An 18,636-nucleotide genomic window follows, 5' to 3' on the forward strand; every position below is an offset into this window, starting at 1 on the left:
TTTCACTAGTTTTTATCATCAAATGATAATACTGCGTTGCACATAAATCCGATGGGCTGTTGAAGGCTTGGCTCATGTTACTGATTACCTAATTGTAGGAAATTGGCTCATTTAAAAAAGTATCTCCACCTCCAAAATACCATTTCTGCAGCTTATCAAAACTGAAAAAAGCTGAAGCTGTTTTTCTCAACTTTTGAAGTGTTAGTTGCTGGTTCTTCCACACACTGTCTTGAATACAATGCTACATTTTTATGACAAAAAAGGTTTTTCATACTAACCCACTGGTCCTATATGAGTCTATATTTGTTTCCTGAATGTCCCCAGGTTCATAAATATTTTGTCTGTCAGACAGAGGAAGTTATTCTTACTAGGTATTCACCATCTCAACCAGTAACCTCACATTTTGTGTGAATTGTATGTGAGAAAATGAGAACTGTGGGGGTGGGCCGAGGGTCTTCACTATATGATTAATTGGTTAGTATGATACTACAGTACAGTAGTTTGTTTCATTATAACCCTTTAACCATATATATATACCCGAATTGCTAGTTAGGTGGGAGACTAAGATGCTAAATGTCCCAGTGTTTGCATATGCCTTTAGGATCCAGTAGAGCACTTGCAGACTGTAATCAGTCAGGAACCAAGTTTCTGGTAACAAAAAGGTTTGTACTTAGTGAAGACAAAACCAATATTGTGTCAAGAATGGCACTTGAATCAAGAGCCTTTTTGAAAAGGAAGAACACTCACTATCAGTAAGAGACATGGTAGTTAATAACCTCAAAAGTCCATTTTTTGACAGTTGAAGAAAAGTTAAGGTGAAGTAGATGATGATCAAACAACTTCCTCCCCTGAAAGTGCATGGTGCCTACAAATGGTCTGTCAACTGAGGTGACCAAGGATATAAGCCTTATACAACAAAAATCTTGAAATCTTGAAATCCATGTGAAAAGACTACATCCAAAAATAAGTTACTTGCAGCCAAGAAGAGCAAAGAAAACTCTAAAGTAAATTTGACATGACCTGCACACAGGAAGTAACCAAAAAATAAACAGAATTATATCCCTTAGATCCACTGAATAGTTTCCCTTTATTAAAACACACATGCCCAGAAAAATAGTACACAAAATCTTGATGGAATTACATAATTATATGCTATGAGAAATAAAGATATTATGTTTTTATAACAGTTTTTTCATACAAACCCATTAATAACATATACAGTTAACGATCGCTTATCAGTAATTCTAAAAATTGAAATATTTTTTTGGAGAAAAGTAATCATTTGCAGAAGTCAAACGGTATGCTGTAACAATATTTATAATAATGATGATTTAAATAAAATTTGTTTTGCTTGCTGTATCCAGTTACATTATATTGCATGTATTATCATCATGCTTATTGTATTGCAAAATATAAACAATGAAGTTGTATGCCACTTGCATTTGATATTTACAATCTCAAAATCTCAGCTGATTGCGTACTGCTGACATTGCATTGCTATTAGTTGCTAAAAGAAGCATCATTCGGAGATACTTTTTTCTTGTAAATTAACAAGGTTGGGTTCAAAGCATGCAAATTACTTGATTTTAAAAGCAGTAAAAGTGTGATTTCCCCTGTTCCGAACATTGCTTTAACCTATTCCAAAATGTTTTGCAGCCTGCCAGTCAGTATTCATTTTTATTCAGCCACAGCTATAACCAGTAGCTTTAATTCAGTGGTATTTTTAAGATGTTCTCCATTGTGTGAAGGATGAATAAAAATGTATTTTATTTTTACTTATGGAAGCCACCATTGTGAATCAGCAAGTTCTAACAACTTACAACTTTAACGAAACTCTTAATAAAATTACAGTTCGTTTCATCATGCCCTTATTTATCATAGGCCTGAATCACTACTGAAAGTTTAAAGCTGAGATATTGAATATCACACTATCTGTACATGCCCGTAGGATTCGATTACTTGGGGACCGTAAGCATTCAGCGACGAAGACTCTGGTAACTTAAGGTTTGTAAATAGCATGGTAATAAATCTTTTGTATGTAAAGCAAGGTGCCTGTATCAGGTAAAATTACTTAAGAATAAGATATGCAGGACACTTACTACCATTAAGTGCACAACTCATGACAGTGCTGTAAACGAGAGATGAAGATGAATCATGATGATGGGGAAAATGGTTTGTCCCCAACTTCTTCCCCAACAGGTAAAACATGACTAGCTGTGACTACTGGCCTCAATGGATAACAGTCCAATCATCTATGAGTGTCTCATATAAAAAGTAGCAAAGGTAGATTGCTATTGCCAGATACCTGAATGTAAAAGAGGATATAATTTCATATTATGCCTACAGGCAACTGGCATCACCAAGTACCCTAAAAAAAAAAAGACACGCCTCTTACAAAGCCGGTGATCCAAGAGGTGATACCGGCAACTAGGTAGTACCTGCTAACAGCAGAAGTCACTTTTGTCATTAACGAGTACACTAAATAGAAAATGGGTTGCAGTAAATGATGATTATGGCAGAAAAATGGAAAATTAATTAGCAATCAGCATCAGTATGGCAATTCTCTCAAAGTAAACAGTGAACAGAGTATTGACACAAGTTTACAAAAAAAAAAAAAAAGTGAGGTTACTAGTTAAGACATACCTGAGGATGCAGAGTGTGCCTGCATAATAAGACTACCTTCTACTGTCCAACAAACAAAAGACTGAAGACCTGGAATATTTGAGACATGAGTAAAAGCAAATATTCTTTACAATTTGTGATTGTGATGAAACAAAACTTTCTGGGGGTAATTTTGAAATATATACAACAGATTTTCTTGTCTAATACTTGAATGGGCTATTACAAAACAGTACATACATGAAAATAACTGTGCCACAGTCCAGTTGAACAACCACTAATCAGCAAAAATGACACTGGTAGAATATAAAATAATCACTTTACTGTCTAATGTTGAACACAAATGTCTTTTTCATTTTTTAATCATTGTTAAAAGCCTAATGATATTATTGCCAATATACTTAAAAGGAAACATTCAAGAACGAAGTAATTTACGATTTACTCCCTTACACAAAATGTCTGGGTAAAAAAGGGCTTTCTGCTGTAAAACTTAACAATTTATTAGTCACAGAAATAACTTTCACATGAGACTTTCTAGCAACATTTGCCATACAAGTTGCAAGCTTAAATGTGCAGTTCAAATAACAAGGACAATTTTCAATATAAGACCATGATATTTGCAGTATGCACAGGACAGTTAAGCCAGGGGATATCCATCACATACATGTAGTAATTACAGTTATAAAGTTCAACTATAACTATTACAATCACGGTTTCTTTGACAACATGGTCGAAAATACTCAGTCATGCAGTTGGATGGAAAGAGAATACTATAAGAACATTTTCCATAGCATTCAGAGTATTGTTAGAATAAAATCATAAAAGTTAACAGTTTAAATTGAATTTCTCAGACAAAATTTGTTTCTCAATTTACAGATTATTACTTTACAATAGCCTTATGTGCATTTGCACAATTTTTTTTACTCTCTTCAGAAGAATTGCCTAATGTTTTGATGAAGTTCATGTATTAGTAATAAAATGCATCCTTCTTCTCAATTTTCATTCAGGTCATAAATACTTAACAAGAATATACTAGGGGAAATGTGAAGCAGAACTATACAATATAGGATATGCTTGACAGTGAAGAGGAGTGTATGGATGCACATATGGCTGTCGTAAAATAACTGGTCTGTGGCAGAACAAATCATACTTAAAACTGCATGTATTCTAGCAACTGTGGCAAACAAATAACTGCGGTATAACTTAAGTCATTAAATTACATAATCATATCCTTTGAGCATATATATCTATACAACAAAATATTTAAATAATAAAAATGGCTAATTCTTATAAATATAAGTACAGTACATTGTTATCACACTAAGCCAATTTGGTGATATGGTGGTGGGTGCATACCTTGTAGGCAAAGAAATATATTTCATCGGTGGGTGGGAACTTTGACATGAAGTTTTTAAAAACTGGTCTGCAGTTTCATTCAATCATTCAAGTTCAGAGAAAGAAAAATAAGAATACAGTGCATTTAATGTCACTGTATGATGATGAATCTTGTGAAACTCTAACACCTTTTTCCTTTGAAAAAATCTACTGCTTATTCCAGAGTACATGACAAAATTTTTCACTAATTCTACCACATCACTGCAGTCCTCGTCACCTCTAAACTTAAGTGGAAATTTGAATAACAAATGGATATCATACATCCTCAAAACTACAACAAAATATCAATATTTTTAATCTAATCACAGTTTTCATATTCCCTACTTAACATTGCAAAAACAGTTTGTGAGCAAATATTTGTAAGATCATAAGCCCCAATTCTCTGCACAATTCACATATCTTTCAAAGTATATTTTCAAAGTATATAATGACGACAGGATTCCTCTACTACCCTGAATGAAAATACAGAATATTTTGTAGGCTTACATTAAAAAGAAAAAATCATATATTTCCCAACGTAAAAATCCTCACTTTACATGTGCCTTTAATCCGCTGTGAAATCAGCTAACCAGTATTGAAGCTACTGCCTTGGGATTCAAAAATGGTTACTGAAGTGTTGTGACTTAACCAACATGGAAGGAGTCAGGGGCTAGATAACAGATGTTGATGTTGCCAAAAGTAAGCTAAAGCTAGTGTTGGAAAACAGCTACCCAGCATGAATGTATGGATTTGTGCAAGAAAAAGTGGTGATAATAAGTATACATACTGGACTAACAAAGGGTATATGTCAGCCATATGCATTTGTTACCGTAAAAAGTGCAGTTCATAAAATATGAATTTATAACACAAGATTGTGGTAGGCTAAGTTTGGGTTTGTGTGAATTGACTGTTTCGTTTTTGTTGTTGTGATGTTTTTATTATGTTTATTTTGTGTTTTTGTTATGAATGTCTGATGTATGTTTTCATGTTGTTTTTTCTTTTTTATTTGCAGTTTGATTGAGTGTGATAGGGTAGAGTAATTGGTTTCCCTTCACCTGAACCGGAAGAGGCTTTACCTGGAATAGGAAACTGACATTGGCAACTACCAAAGCAGTCGAACAGTTGGTGTGACCGAACCATTTTCAAGTTCCACAGTGTGAAGTTATTATATGTCAGTTACTTAAGACAGTGACTGTCCTAAATGGGATCAGGATTAGAGAAGGTGCTTTAATATCTGTAGGCTGATTTTGTTGTGAGTGAGATCTCTGATTCTCATTTGGAAGGAGTGAAGGGCTTTTGTGTACAAAACGACTGCATGAGAAATTCCAAAGTAATTTCTGCCCTCAGCTTGGAAGTCACAGCTAAAATAAACTCCGTACTGATCCCTAAATTGTGCGTTGACTTTCGTGATTGTCTTGGACTATTCTGAGATGAAGTGCTGAGAAAGATAAGGAACTATTTTGGGACATATGTCAGAGTTGGAGATTTGTTGATAATATTTTGACTATTGGTAGTATTAAGTTAGCTAAGTTAAGTTTAGGAAGATTGTTTTTATATACTTTAGTGGTAAGTAGGAAATAAGTTAGGTTAAGTACTGAAAGAAGATAATTGATAAACTGTGGCAAATGTAAATAGGAATAGGATAAGGTTCTGTTTGGAGGTCTTCAGGCCACTGTAATATTAAGGTTAATAAATTAGGATAGGTGAATAGAGTTTTCTTTAACCTCTGAATCTGTTCCCATCATCCTACACTAATTGTGTCAAATAAAAAGCTCCTACATAATAATTTGGCACCCAACTTGGGGCTCTTTGATATTAAAGTAAAAGTGGGGTGGATAATTGGAGATGGCAGAGGGAGGAGGTTTAGAAGGTGTTGTGTCAGGTGAAGGGGAGAAGGGCTGGAAGCAGAGGTTGGATAGGCTGATGTGCATGATGGTCAGCATGCAGGATAAGTTGGAGGAAGCCCAGGTAAGGGAAAGTAATTTGGTTGCTAGAATGGAGGCAATACATAAGAAGATGTGTGAGATGATGAAGAAAGTGGCTGGGGTGGCTAGGACTGAGCCTGGTGTTGGGAAGGGAAGTAAAGATGCTGAGGCAAAAGGTGCAGAGAAAATCCCTAAGAAAGGGAAGGAGTTGTTAAATAAGAGTAAAGGAGGACTTGCCTTTGATGAGGGCAGTGTGAGTGAGGCGTATGAAAGTGATAGGGAAGACAGTAGTAAGAAAAAAGAGGGAGGGAAGAAGAAAACATGAGAGGGGAGAGGTGTGAGGAAAAAGGAATTGAGTTCCCAGATTTTGAGGCATAGTTTGGACTAGTAGTAGTAGTAGTAGTAGTAGTAGTAGTAGTAGTAGTAGTAGTAGTAGTAGTAGTAGTAGTAGTAGTAGTAGTAGTAGTAGTAGTAGTAGTAGTAGTGAGGCAGAAGAGAAGGAGGCCAAACCAATGTTCCTGAGGGAGGTTCCCCAGATTGAGAAATTTAACATTGGGAAGGGAAGAGATGTACATGGGTTTTCATGAGTAAGAGAAGTATTGTAGGCAAAAGTATGGGGAGAATAAAAGTGTGTGAATCAAGCAGCTGGGAGAGTTCTTGGATGGGTGGTTGAAGATATGCTACAGGAGTATGTGTGAGCGTGAATCAGGGTAAGAGTCCGTGAAGGCTAGAGTGATTAAGCAGGCAAAGAGAATGAAAGGAAGTGTTGTATACAAGAAGGATGATAGGTTTGAGGAGGCAAAGATGAAGGCTGGAGAGGAAGTGGGCTTGTATGCTCAGGCTGGAAGTGCTGGCCAGAAGGAAGTATGGAGAGGAAGGAATTGAGGAAAACAAACACCTCATGCAGAAGTTCTTGGTCACTATCCCTGAGAAGATTAGCGTAATTTTAAATGAGAAGAAAAAAGATCAGAAGCGGTGCTCGGGAAAGAGCTTAAATTGGGAGGGTGTTTTAGAGATCCTAGAAGATATGAGAGTAGATGAGGATGAGCTAAAAGAGATGTACACTGGGTCTGAGGTGGTAAAGGGAAGGACATATAAGGACGCTTTGGTTAGTGAGGAGCTAAGTGTGATGACAGCCTTGTTGGAGGAGTGCAGGAAAGACCAGATAGAAAGAGGAAAAAAGAATGTGCGAGTGAATGTGGAGAGTAATGGGAAAAGGAGCTCGAGCAGAAGCCAAGAGAGGTTTAGGAGTGGACGTGTGGGTGGAGCAAATGGGAATATGAGGGAGAGGCAGATGAGAGTGAGTAGTAGTAGTAAGAGGTGTTTCAGGTGTGGAAGGACTGGTCATGTGAAACTGGATTGCAGATGGGCCAATGGCGAGTGTTTTGGCTGTGGAAAGGGAGGGCTTATGTTGAGGGATTGTCTGCAAGTGAAAGAGTTCAAATGTTTTGGCTGTGGAAAGATAGGGCATCGAGTGAGAGACTGCCAGAGTAGAAGGAGAGTAGGAGTAAATGGAAGTCATTGTGGAAACTGGAATGAATGGGCATTTTGCCAGAACATGTAAGAACCCTCGGAGTAAGTGTGGAGGATGTGGAATGGAGGGTCATGTGAAGGGAGTCTGCTGTACCAAATTCCAACCTCAGAGAAACTAAGTGTGAAGGGGGTTTACCATAGTGAGCCTTCTGGTATGGAAGGGATAGATGTATTGCATGTGAGAGAAGGGTGTTAGATTGGGATAGATTTCTTGAGGAAGAATGGATTGGTAGTGGATGTTGGGACAGATCTGTTGAAAGACAAGGTTGTAATAGGGAAGATTCAAAGTGAGGCAGTGAATATGGCAAGGTTTGTGGGAATGACTGATATGAGTCTGAGTGAGGAGGAGGATGTAGTGGAGTTGGACAAGAGTGAGAATAAATTGTTGACAGCGGAGGACGTTGAGGAGATGCAGCAGAAGTGTTTTGTGGTGAGTGTGTTGAGATGTATTAGAGAGGGAGTACCTGGAAGAAGATGGCCTTTGTTGTTGAGTAAACAGATGCAGTTTGCTGAGAGATTTGTGCTGTGTGAATGAGTGGTATATTCTTTGAGAGAGAAGATTGGAGAGCTGATGTATGTTCCAGTGTTCTCGATGAGTGGAGCAGTAGGGATGTGCATGTTAGTCCATGAGAAATATGGACATATGGGGAAGTTTAAGTTGATCGAGTGTATGAAAGAGAGGATGTTTTCCCTGTATTTGAGGAAGATTTGTATGATGTGGCAGTCACATGCAAAGAATGTCAGAAGGGAAAGTATCAGAGAGTGTATGCTAGGATTTGAGTGGGATGTGGAAGGAGTGAACTTGGTGAGTACGAGGAATGTTGACGAGGATACGCAAGAGTTGGGTGAATTGGAAACAACGCCAAGTCGTGAGGAAGACGGTACGTATAGTGTGTGTGTTTCCTTTGCGTGAAAGAGTTGAAAGAGTGAGTGTGAATGGGAGAGAGTTAGCAGTGCTGGAGAGTGTAAGTAGAGGAGTTTTGGATAGCTTGAGGCACAGTGTGGAAGAAATAAATGAGAGCATGGAAGAGATGATAGCAGCCATGTCAGGTGTGAATAAGGTTAGAGCCGACCTAAGTTTCCAGAGTTGGAATGAGCTTGGTGTAAGTAGTCTGAAACCAAGGATAGGTGAGTCTAGTGTGGTTGGAGTGGAAATGAGTGAAGAAGAGGTGGTGCTTGAGAGGCCATGGACCCAAAGTCAAGGTCCAGTTCCGGAGTATGACTGGGTGGTAAGAAAGAGATTTTGAAGAAAAGGAAGTGAGATTTCCTTCATTTTAGTAAGGGGGAGTGTGGTGGGCTAAGTTTGGGTTTGTGTGAATTGATTGTTTTGTTTTTGTTGTTGTGATTTTTTTTATTATGTTTGTGTTTTTGTAATGAATGTCTGATGTAAGTTTTCATGTTTTTTATTTTTTATTTGCAGTCTGCTCAAGTGTGATAGGGTAGAGTAATTGGCTTCCCTTCACCTAAACCGGAAGAGGCTTTACCTGGAATAGGAAACTGACATTGGCAACTACCAAAGCAGTCGAACAGTTGGTGTGACCGAACCATTTTCAAGTTCCAGTGTGAAGTTATTATATGTCAGTTACTTAAGACAGTGATTGTCCTAAATGGGATCGGGGTTAGAGAAGGTGCTTTAATATCTGTAGGCTTATTTTGTTGAATGAGATCTCAGATTCTTGTTTGGAAGGAGAGAAGGGTTTTTGTGTAGAAAAAGACTGCATGAAGAAATTCCAAAGCAATGTCTGCCCTCAGCTTGGATGTCATAGCTAAAATAAACTCTGTAGTGATCCCCAAATTGTGTTGACTTTCATGATCATCTTGGATTATTCTGAGATGAAGTGCTGAGAAAGATAAGGAACTATTTTGGGACATACGCCAGAGTTGGAGATTTGTTGATAATATTTTGACTACTGGTAGTATTAAGTTACGCTAAGTTAAGTATAAGAAGATTGTTTTGATAAACTTTAGTGGTAAGTAGGAAATAAGCTAGGTTAAGTACTGAAAGAAGATAATTGATAAACTGTGGCAAATGTAAATAGGCATAGGATAAGGTTCTGTTTGAAGGTCTTCGGGCCACTGTAATATTAAGGTTAATAAATTAGGATAGGTGAAAAGAGTTTTCTTTAACCTCTGAATCTGTTCCCATCCTCCTGCAACAATTGTGTCTAATAAAAAGCCCCTACAAGATACCTCCTAGTGACCATATTTTTACATATCAGGGGAATGGAGTGTACTACATGTAAATGAAGAAATACACATGAAAAGGATATTCACTTACAAACATCTCTACTTAGAGAGCTTCTGTACTTATTAGCTACATTACGATGATTATTTTTTGCTATGTTACCATTTCAGAAGTGATACGTTTTTAGCTTAACTTTTTAAATTAAATGTTAAGTTTAATGTACCGGTTAGTTTAGTTTAGGAACTACGTGGAATTGCTGTTAGATGCAGGGCATCCAGGAAGTAATCAAGTAAGGAAATAATCAAGTATAGGGACATTGTTACTTATCAGGAAGAAAGACTCCAAAGCATCTGTTAAACTGCGGTGTTACTAAATAAGTTCTGAAATCATGGAAAATGACAAAATAAAATTAATATGACAGCCAGTAACTTCCTCCTACCAGCTCAGCTTACCCACACTCCACTAACCATCAGTGCCACCAATACAGGCAGTCCCCAATTATTGGCGATCTGGTTTTATGGTGCTTGTCTATGAATGAAAATCGGTGATTTTTGGCACTGATTTCTGCTTATCGGCACCGATAATCGGGCACTGGCGCCGATACATACCTAACAGCGGCGCCGATAAGTCCCAAAAATCGGCGAGTTTTGGTTATCGGCAATTTTCGCTTATCATCATTCTATCGGAACAGATCCTGCGCCGATGACCAGGGACTGCCTGTACTAAGTTTATCTCGGTTTCATGACGAGATTAAAGGCAACAACAAAATATGAGAATCTGCGTTGCTCAAAAAGAAACCCATAAAAAAAATTTTTTCCAAAGATCTTACTTATACGCTATAAATTAAACTTCAGCTCCATGTCACTCATCATCAAGAAGGCATCAAATAAATACTGTTTCAGCAAAGGTGAATCATCATACAATTTGATGCCCACTTTATAATTCACCAGGTACAATATTCACCAGTTACATAATTGCAGTGCATTACTGCACAATATTTTGGCACAAATATATCTAACACTTCTAACATTCATTTATATGAATAAGTGTTTTCTTAAGATTTATTAGTAAAATAACTATAGATTTTATGACACGAAAGATTTTTTCATACAAACATCTCAATCATACATTCCTCACAAGTACGTTCTAAATGTTCCTAGGTGACGGTCTTTTGACTCTTAGACAGTATTCAATTTTACTATGTGCCTTGTAGAGCCTCAAGAATGTCTCAAATACTGTACATTCTTTCTGCAACACTGACCTCACTTTGCTGTACAAAGCTTGGAACCTCTTGGGGTTGAGGCTCTATGTACAAAAGTCTACTAGAGGTGACAGTGGTGGGCTTGTCTCCAAAAAGGGAAAATCAATAACCAAATCAAATAACCTATACCAACCACAAGATCACCAGTATTTCTGGTGATAAGCTCCTACCAGCAGAAGCCACTTCTGCTATATTTCTATGTTAAATTCTGGGGACTGAAGATGGTAGTGTGGTTCTAACTAACTGAGCTCATGAGATGATGATAACATAAGGCAAAGTAAAAACTGTTTAGTAATATTTAGCAATATGCAATAGAACAGCAATCCTGCTGTGAAATAGATACTTGGGGAAGACTGAACAGAATTGTTAATAATACTGCAGGTTCACAAAGGAATGGAAGGGGGCTGCGATATACCAGGTGGTGCATGCATATACTCATATGGGACTATCTTCTACTGTCTGAAAGACAAAAGACTGTAAACCTGGGAATATCTGAAACATAAATGTTATGGCATATACAGCATATGATCGATGAGGTTGTGATGAAACACAGGAAAATATTATACAATACAATATGACCGTCAGTAGTATGTCAGATTTTCTGAAACATTGGTTTAACCCTATACCAAAAATTAACATAATCCTCCCAAAACTGTATTCCAATGTAAGTTTTACACTTCTATATAATATTGATTGTTTACAATTACTTTTACCCTCCAAATCAAAATACTAAAAATAAATGAGCTTTACAAAGGCTCAAACTTTTCAAAAGAGTGATAAATATATTACAGGCTACAGTAATCATTCCTTATCTTGTCAGAAATAAAAACCTAGTAAACAATCTGAAAAATACGATCATTACTGGATGTTGAATTATTTTCCCTTAAAAATACTATAACACTAATCCTTTCACACAAAATTTTATATAAATTTTCAGGACATTCAACGAAAGACTAAAACATCAAAATATCCTCTTCACAACTGCCTGTTTATAGAATACTAGCCTCTCTAGCAATGGTGGCTATTCCATCAACCAACATCTCTTCCTTCTATGAATGAATGTCTTTTGGAAAGTCCCACACTAAAGTTATAATACATGATATACTGTACTACTAACAAAAAAAAAAGGCATCATGAAAAGAAATTATTTAAAACCTTCCAGCACCCACAATTAATCCACAGACATACTATAATGTCAAAACTTGAAAATAAAGATTTAACAAAATGTTCATGACTAAAGTTGTAAAGTAACAGTAAAAACTTGCAAAGGAGGTGGTAAAACATATACCAAGTCTAAGGTTTATTTAGTTAAAAAGATAAATCTTTGGTGAGTGAAAGATACAGAGCTGTATCTTCTAGATTTCATAAATACAACATATTAAAGCAAGTTTAAAAATTGGAAAAAACATGAAAAAAGAAGAACTTTAAACAATCTTATTAAAATATAATCCTCCTACATTTACTGGGACTTTGTGCAGCATCTGATCTGCTATGACAAACAAAGTGCTTAGTCAATGGTTAAAAACAAGTCTTACTAAGATGTGTGAGACCCTCTCCAACACTAGGATTGGTTGTTACTATCAAGGTAAATATGTTAAGCTACTGACCAGGTTGAAACAAAACTAAATGAAATGATGCAGGTAAAAAGTCTTCCCCACTAAGAGTTTCTTTAACTACATCCTGTTTCTCTGACAAGAACTTAAAAAATATCATGATATTCCTATCCCCTGCCAACTGGAGGATGCTCCATGATACCTAGTCTGAACTCTCCAGGCTGCTGGACTCCTTGCCCCCACAAGAACGCAACCAGTGTTGTCCACCCATCCTCTAGGATTGTCTTCAAGGGGTCATAGCTCTCTTTTAACAACGACGACTTCAGGCCTCTAAATTTAGAAATGCTGCTTTCCTCACAGCTATCTCCTAATGCTATCCTGTCCGTTATGCAAGTCCCCCAGCACATTGTAAAGATGTCATAATAGAACAATATGTCTGATATTGTTTAAACCACTGTTACTCCAGCTCTAAGGCTAACTGGCAGCCTTCTGCATCTTGCTACCTTCTAAAAAGCTTGATGAATACCTCATGTAATGACTTCTTACAAATAAGAATTGGGTGAAAAGATTTTGAAATTTCTATTCTTAGCTTTGATGGTCCTACAGTGGCTTATACTGTGTTAATTTTCAGTATGTTGCAAACAATTAATTTTATTTTACAATAAACAGGTCTATGATACATTAATTGGTCACTTTATCTATTATTCCATTAAAATATGGTATATTGTATTTATGTTCCGTATTTTTACAACTCATTTTGATACTAGCACAGGGCCTCAGAATCACTGTACGGCCAACTCACATCAACAAACCAACCAATTATATTGAATTACAGTAACAATGATGCCTGAGTAGCCTATGAAACGGAGAAATTGGTGAAGTGCACCCAACATATCTAAAGTGAATGAAAATGAGTAAAGAAGTGACAGCTGTCACCATATTTGACAGAAGATTACTTGTACAGTATTTGAGAAAGGCTTGATGCATCACCTAACTAATGTAAAATTCCCTTTGACCATAGATTAGCCACTTTGTCAGTCCACTCAAACCAGGCATGTTGACTGAGTAAAAATAAAAGAATCTATCGTCTATATGAACACACCTTTGGATCATTCAGTAAAAGCGCAGAGGAAAATCACTTTATAATAACTGACCACATCACTACAGAAGAAACTTTAAAATAATATATCCATCATTTGGCTCTTGTTCCTAAAACTGCCAAACTGTCGGCAATTCATAAATCTTTGGTCGCTCTTTTTCATCTATTACAAATGCACATAAAACATTAAATACCTATTGGCATATTACCTTATATCCGGTAACATTCAATGCGCAGATTTTAAGCAGTGAGTAAATTTTTACAAAAAAAAAACTGTAACATGTTTTCATCTTCTCCATTCACTTCTTAGGGTTATGCTGTTCACAGCATAATAAGAATTAGGAGGTTGTAAAATGACTAATATACATAACAGAATAGTTATGCATTAAACTCTACAAATAAAACCATACATAAATTAAACTAATAAGACACTAAACGGTAACTTAAAACCTCGATAAGTTCACATACTCACTTGTAAACACAGATTTACATGAGAAAATTCTAATCAATGTACTTACAATACCATCAATGTTATTTACAGTGAAGACTGCATGTGAACTGTACTAGCTATCACACCATGATACTTTACCATGACAATATAAGGCTACCAACATTGTTACATTTCTATGAACACCAGCAAACACTTAAAAATTTACATGCTTATTCATCATCCATACTAAAATGACAGCTTCAAAGTATTCTTTGTGAAAATTTAGCATCTTCTACATAAACAAAACACAAAGTTTGTGGTGAGTCCTACAAACCACAAGTTACATAGTATGAAAACAAGACTTGAAGTCATATATCATAAAATCCTTATGAAAATTTTGTGTAGCATGTGAAATTTAAATAGGATACAAAGTCAACCACAAAATTTCACTGCAGTAAACAGCACAATCACCAACTGTATACCTCTGAAGAGATACCATAAACTAATGTAAACACATTTACCTGGAACTGATACCTTTCATGAAGATGACAAAAAATATCTCCAATTACCATTAAGAAAATAAAGATTAATGGCCTACCTGGACAAGATGTCAATGGCACACAGAACAGCTTTAAACTCACTCTTACAGGATCACAATACATGTCACATACTTGGAAGATACGGACGGAGAACAGCTATGGTACGAGAATCTTCCAATCATATCTCATATTTGCCGAGTGAGTGACTGGTGGAAAAGGTGGCTCTATTAACGTCCAGCTGCCCGAACTTTCCTGACTAGCAAATGCGAAGGAACAATATGGAATCTGCAGAGAGGAAAAAATGTTGTTAGAAAACCAACATCTGGTTCCTGTAAAGTACTAGTAACTGCTAAATAGCTACACTGATTAATGAATATCAAGGTATAGAAGGAATTATAAGAATCAATTACAATCAACAAAACTTACGTAAAATTTTATCATAATTCAATCTTGCAAAGCAATAAAATAAGCATTCTCAAGAAACTAAATTTGGAATACTCCCCTCTACAGCTTTCAAAACAAGTAAAAATATAATAAAAGCACTCTTGTCATATAGAAAGCATATAAAAAGCATAAAATCTGTATTTACATGGTTAACTAATGACAAAGAGTAGAAAAAAGAAATAAAAACATTAATACAATATTTACATTCAATAAATACAAACCTCTTATTTTACTCATTTGTATGTTCGTGTTAGGTGGGGTGTCGGCTGGTCAACAGACAAAGTCTGCTTGAGCCTACCTCTCAAAAGAGGATACCACACATGAAGGAACCTGTAAGTTCACTTCTTAACAAAATTTCTTGCTGCCTGGGAAAGATTAGGCCGAGGCAGAAATAACTTAACAGTATGGTCAATCCAACTGAAATACATATATTTATGGAACATAAATGGTAGTCAAGTCCTCTGACACATTATGCTTTGACATAAGAGATCAGTATATTTCCATAGAGTACAAACGTAGGCTCATAGATGGGTTCCCTGAAGAGTTGGATTCATGAGTTACCTAGCAGTATGGTCTGAATTGAATTGAAGAAAAAGAGCGAAGTCCATAAAAAAGGAGAGTCCTTTTGTCTTTGACAAGCATGACTTAATTACTGACTTAGAAAAACAAAAACTGTTCTCCTTCCTGACATCTTATGTTTGATAGAACAGGCAAAATGTATACATAAGTACTAAATCATGATGATAATACTACAATTTATAAAACACTTTACTAATGTGAATGGTACATAAAACCTAAATACATTAAGCAAATTATGATAATAATACGGTAAAGTATAGTTGTTTTTCTTACCTTTGAAAGTGATGTCATAGGATTGATGTGAATGATGATAATCCATTCATGTTTGTGTCACTCACCTCATGCCATGCAGCATCAATATTTTTTATACAATTGTAAATGTTGCAACCCTTCTAGAAGTGATGTAAGGTCACATCTGGGTCATTTACCTCCTTTAATGCTTGTCTGTACATATGGCAAGAGTAATATTTCTTGAAATTTGCTATTATGCCTTGATTCAATGGCTGAATGAGTGAAGTTGTGTTAGGGGGTAAATAGACAACTTTAACATCCCCCAATGGAAATCATCTAACTGCGGTGAAGAAAAAACCGGTCTTCAAGGAAATCATCTAACTGCGGTGAAGAAAAAACCGGTCTTCAAACACAGCAAGAGTCACCGAGCCTCTGTCATTGGACATCAACATTATGGGTAGAGAACTTTTTGAAATGTTTTTCAGTGCCCGTGGACTTGCAGCGTGGTACACAAGGGGAGGTTTTAACTTCAAGTCTCCCGATGTGCTGCCACCCAGCAGTCAAGTTAGCCTATACTTCGCTACCTTAAATACTGACATCATCATCTCTTTACGGCTGATGTACATTTTTCCTGGAATTTTTTTTCCAGAAAAGCCCTGTCTCATCAATATTAAAAATTTGCTTTGGGGTATAATCTTCCTTATCAATTATATCCTTGAGTGTCTTGGAAAATCTTTCAGCTGTTGCTTTGTCAGCATTCACTGACTCACTCCTAACAGACAGGTGATGTTAGTTAGCAGGTTTTTCGAAAAGATGAAACCATCCATGACTTGCAGCAAATGTTTCATCAGCAATGATTTCGCCAGCCTTAGCCTTAAGTCATCGGGAAAGCTTTTAGCCTTTTCCTGATTCAGCATGAGGCTAAGTGGTACAGACCTTTGTCTCTGGTGTTTCATCCAGATACCCAAAAGCTTTTCCATTTCCACCCTCCCGCTTCTCTTACTTATAATTGTTGACTGCATCGGCACAGCACTTTTCATGTGCTCCATAATTCTATCTTTGTTCCTAAAAATTGTGCTGACAGTCGAGCGATTCATATTGTACATGAGTGCTACCTCATCCACTTTTTTACCACTTTCTAATTTCTTTATAACTGCCACTTTTGTTTCCTCTGAGATACCTTGCCACTTTTTACCACTACCACTATCTTCACTGGCCTTACACTTGCCATTTACCAAGATAGATAAAGGATGGGCTATATATTTCACAGTAAAATCACACAAATAGATCAGAGCACAAGTCTTAACCACTTGTGTAGGCTCAGGAGTCTGGGACGGCATGCTGGCATATTGGCGTCAGCTATGGCGCTGTTTGGCCTAGGTAGCAGCAGATATTGTAACTAAGCTGAGAGGCACAATACAAAATTTGAACTTATGGGTGGCGGCCAGAGCTCTCTGAACAAATTTTAATTTACAATCGTGGTTGTTCGCATCTCTGAAAGTTCTTAAGTTGAAAAATCATAAGTAGAGAAGCGTCTGTAATGTTCATCTATCAGTCAATTGGTATGCCAATGGACAAGACTAAAGTACTTTTCTGGCCTCAGTTTTGCTGGTGAGAGATGTGGTTTTAATCACACAGATAGGGAAACTCTAATCACCTAATTTAACAAAACTACTCACTGTTCTTTTATAAAGTGCATACGGTCACATACTAAACCACAATATAAGGCTATCAAGGCAACCATTTGATATAAATTCATAACAAACAATTCACTACAATACCTCTGCTTCTACCAAGGAAAAACAATGGAACACCACTTACGCTATGTTCTGTACCTATAAAAAAATGGCAAACTATACGACAGCTCTGTGAAGCGCTTCCACCAGCACTCACAATGACACAAATTCAGTTATAAAACACTATGGAGGAATGAGAATAAATGTAAAATAAGAATACACAAAACTGTTTTCTGGCTTGAAAGCTACAAAGACTACAATGATAGCGATTTGAAAGGAAATGGAGGTCTGCCATTGATGAAAATGATTCACACATAGAATGCTTTCAAAAGATGACAAAGGGTTAGCCCGCTGCATAGATGATCTCATCCAAGATTTTACTACCACTCCTTCAACTTTCAATCAGTGATTCAGCACTGAATTTATCCACCATCATGAGGTACTGAAGTTTTGTTAACAGTGAAAGGATTTTTATTTTGCATGAACACAGGGACATTTGGTATACAGTAGATGAAGGAAAAAGGAAGAGGTTAAAATTTCTTGTAAGGAAGGCTACCAGAAAGCAAAATACTTGATCCAAATATGCCCGAAAATGTGAGTTTAACTGCCAGGCTGTTGAGTGTTCTAAAAAGTGCCGAGTGCTAAAGCACAAGGAAGTATGGACATCAGTCAATTTCCTATTAGTGTTTCAACTAACTAGTCTCTGTAAGATAGGGTTTGTAATGGTATTCCAAACTTTATACAATTAAGATTTACTTATACATCAGCAAAGAGAGACAGGAATTGAACACACGCTGCTCACTAAATTCTTAGCATGAACTTTGGACTTGAGCTGATCATTTTTCAAGAAAACTTAAGTGGACAATATACATGAAAAGGAAGGGAAATGATCAATTATCTAGTGACAATATCTTTTTCAAATGAAAGGGAATAAATTTCATATTTCCCACAAAGACTCACAGCAAATACTGTACTCAAACGGGTAATATGAGTAACAAAACAAAGATTAATCAAAACTGGACATACACCAGAAAAAATACTAAAAATCATATACCACTTGAAACAAGCCAGCTAAACCACTGCTCACAACCCTACGAAAAGCTTTCTTATCTGCTTTCTTCTTCATCA

At 36.5% G+C, this 18,636-nt stretch overlaps 1 protein-coding gene across 4 annotated transcripts in view; it reads right to left on the minus strand.

Annotated features, from left to right (window-relative positions):
* Positions 1-9,295: 9,295 nt before the first annotated feature.
* Epp (Ecdysteroid phosphate phosphatase) overlaps positions 9,296-18,636 on the minus strand; it is a 52,488-nt gene continuing 43,147 nt past the window's right edge. For 2 of the 4 annotated variants that reach the window (XM_067088331.1, XM_067088328.1), the window contains one exon: positions 9,296-14,803. Coding sequence is in view for 2 of the 4 variants with exons in the window: in XM_067088330.1 (XP_066944431.1) it covers positions 14,675-14,803 (129 nt within the window). In the remaining 2 variants the exon portion in view is untranslated. The remainder of the gene's footprint in view (positions 14,804-18,636) is intronic. The other 2 variants (XM_067088330.1, XM_067088326.1) reach the window with 2 other exon arrangements.

This window comes from Macrobrachium rosenbergii, chromosome 44, assembly GCF_040412425.1.
Source record: "Macrobrachium rosenbergii isolate ZJJX-2024 chromosome 44, ASM4041242v1, whole genome shotgun sequence".
Taxonomy (NCBI): domain Eukaryota; kingdom Metazoa; phylum Arthropoda; class Malacostraca; order Decapoda; family Palaemonidae; genus Macrobrachium; species Macrobrachium rosenbergii.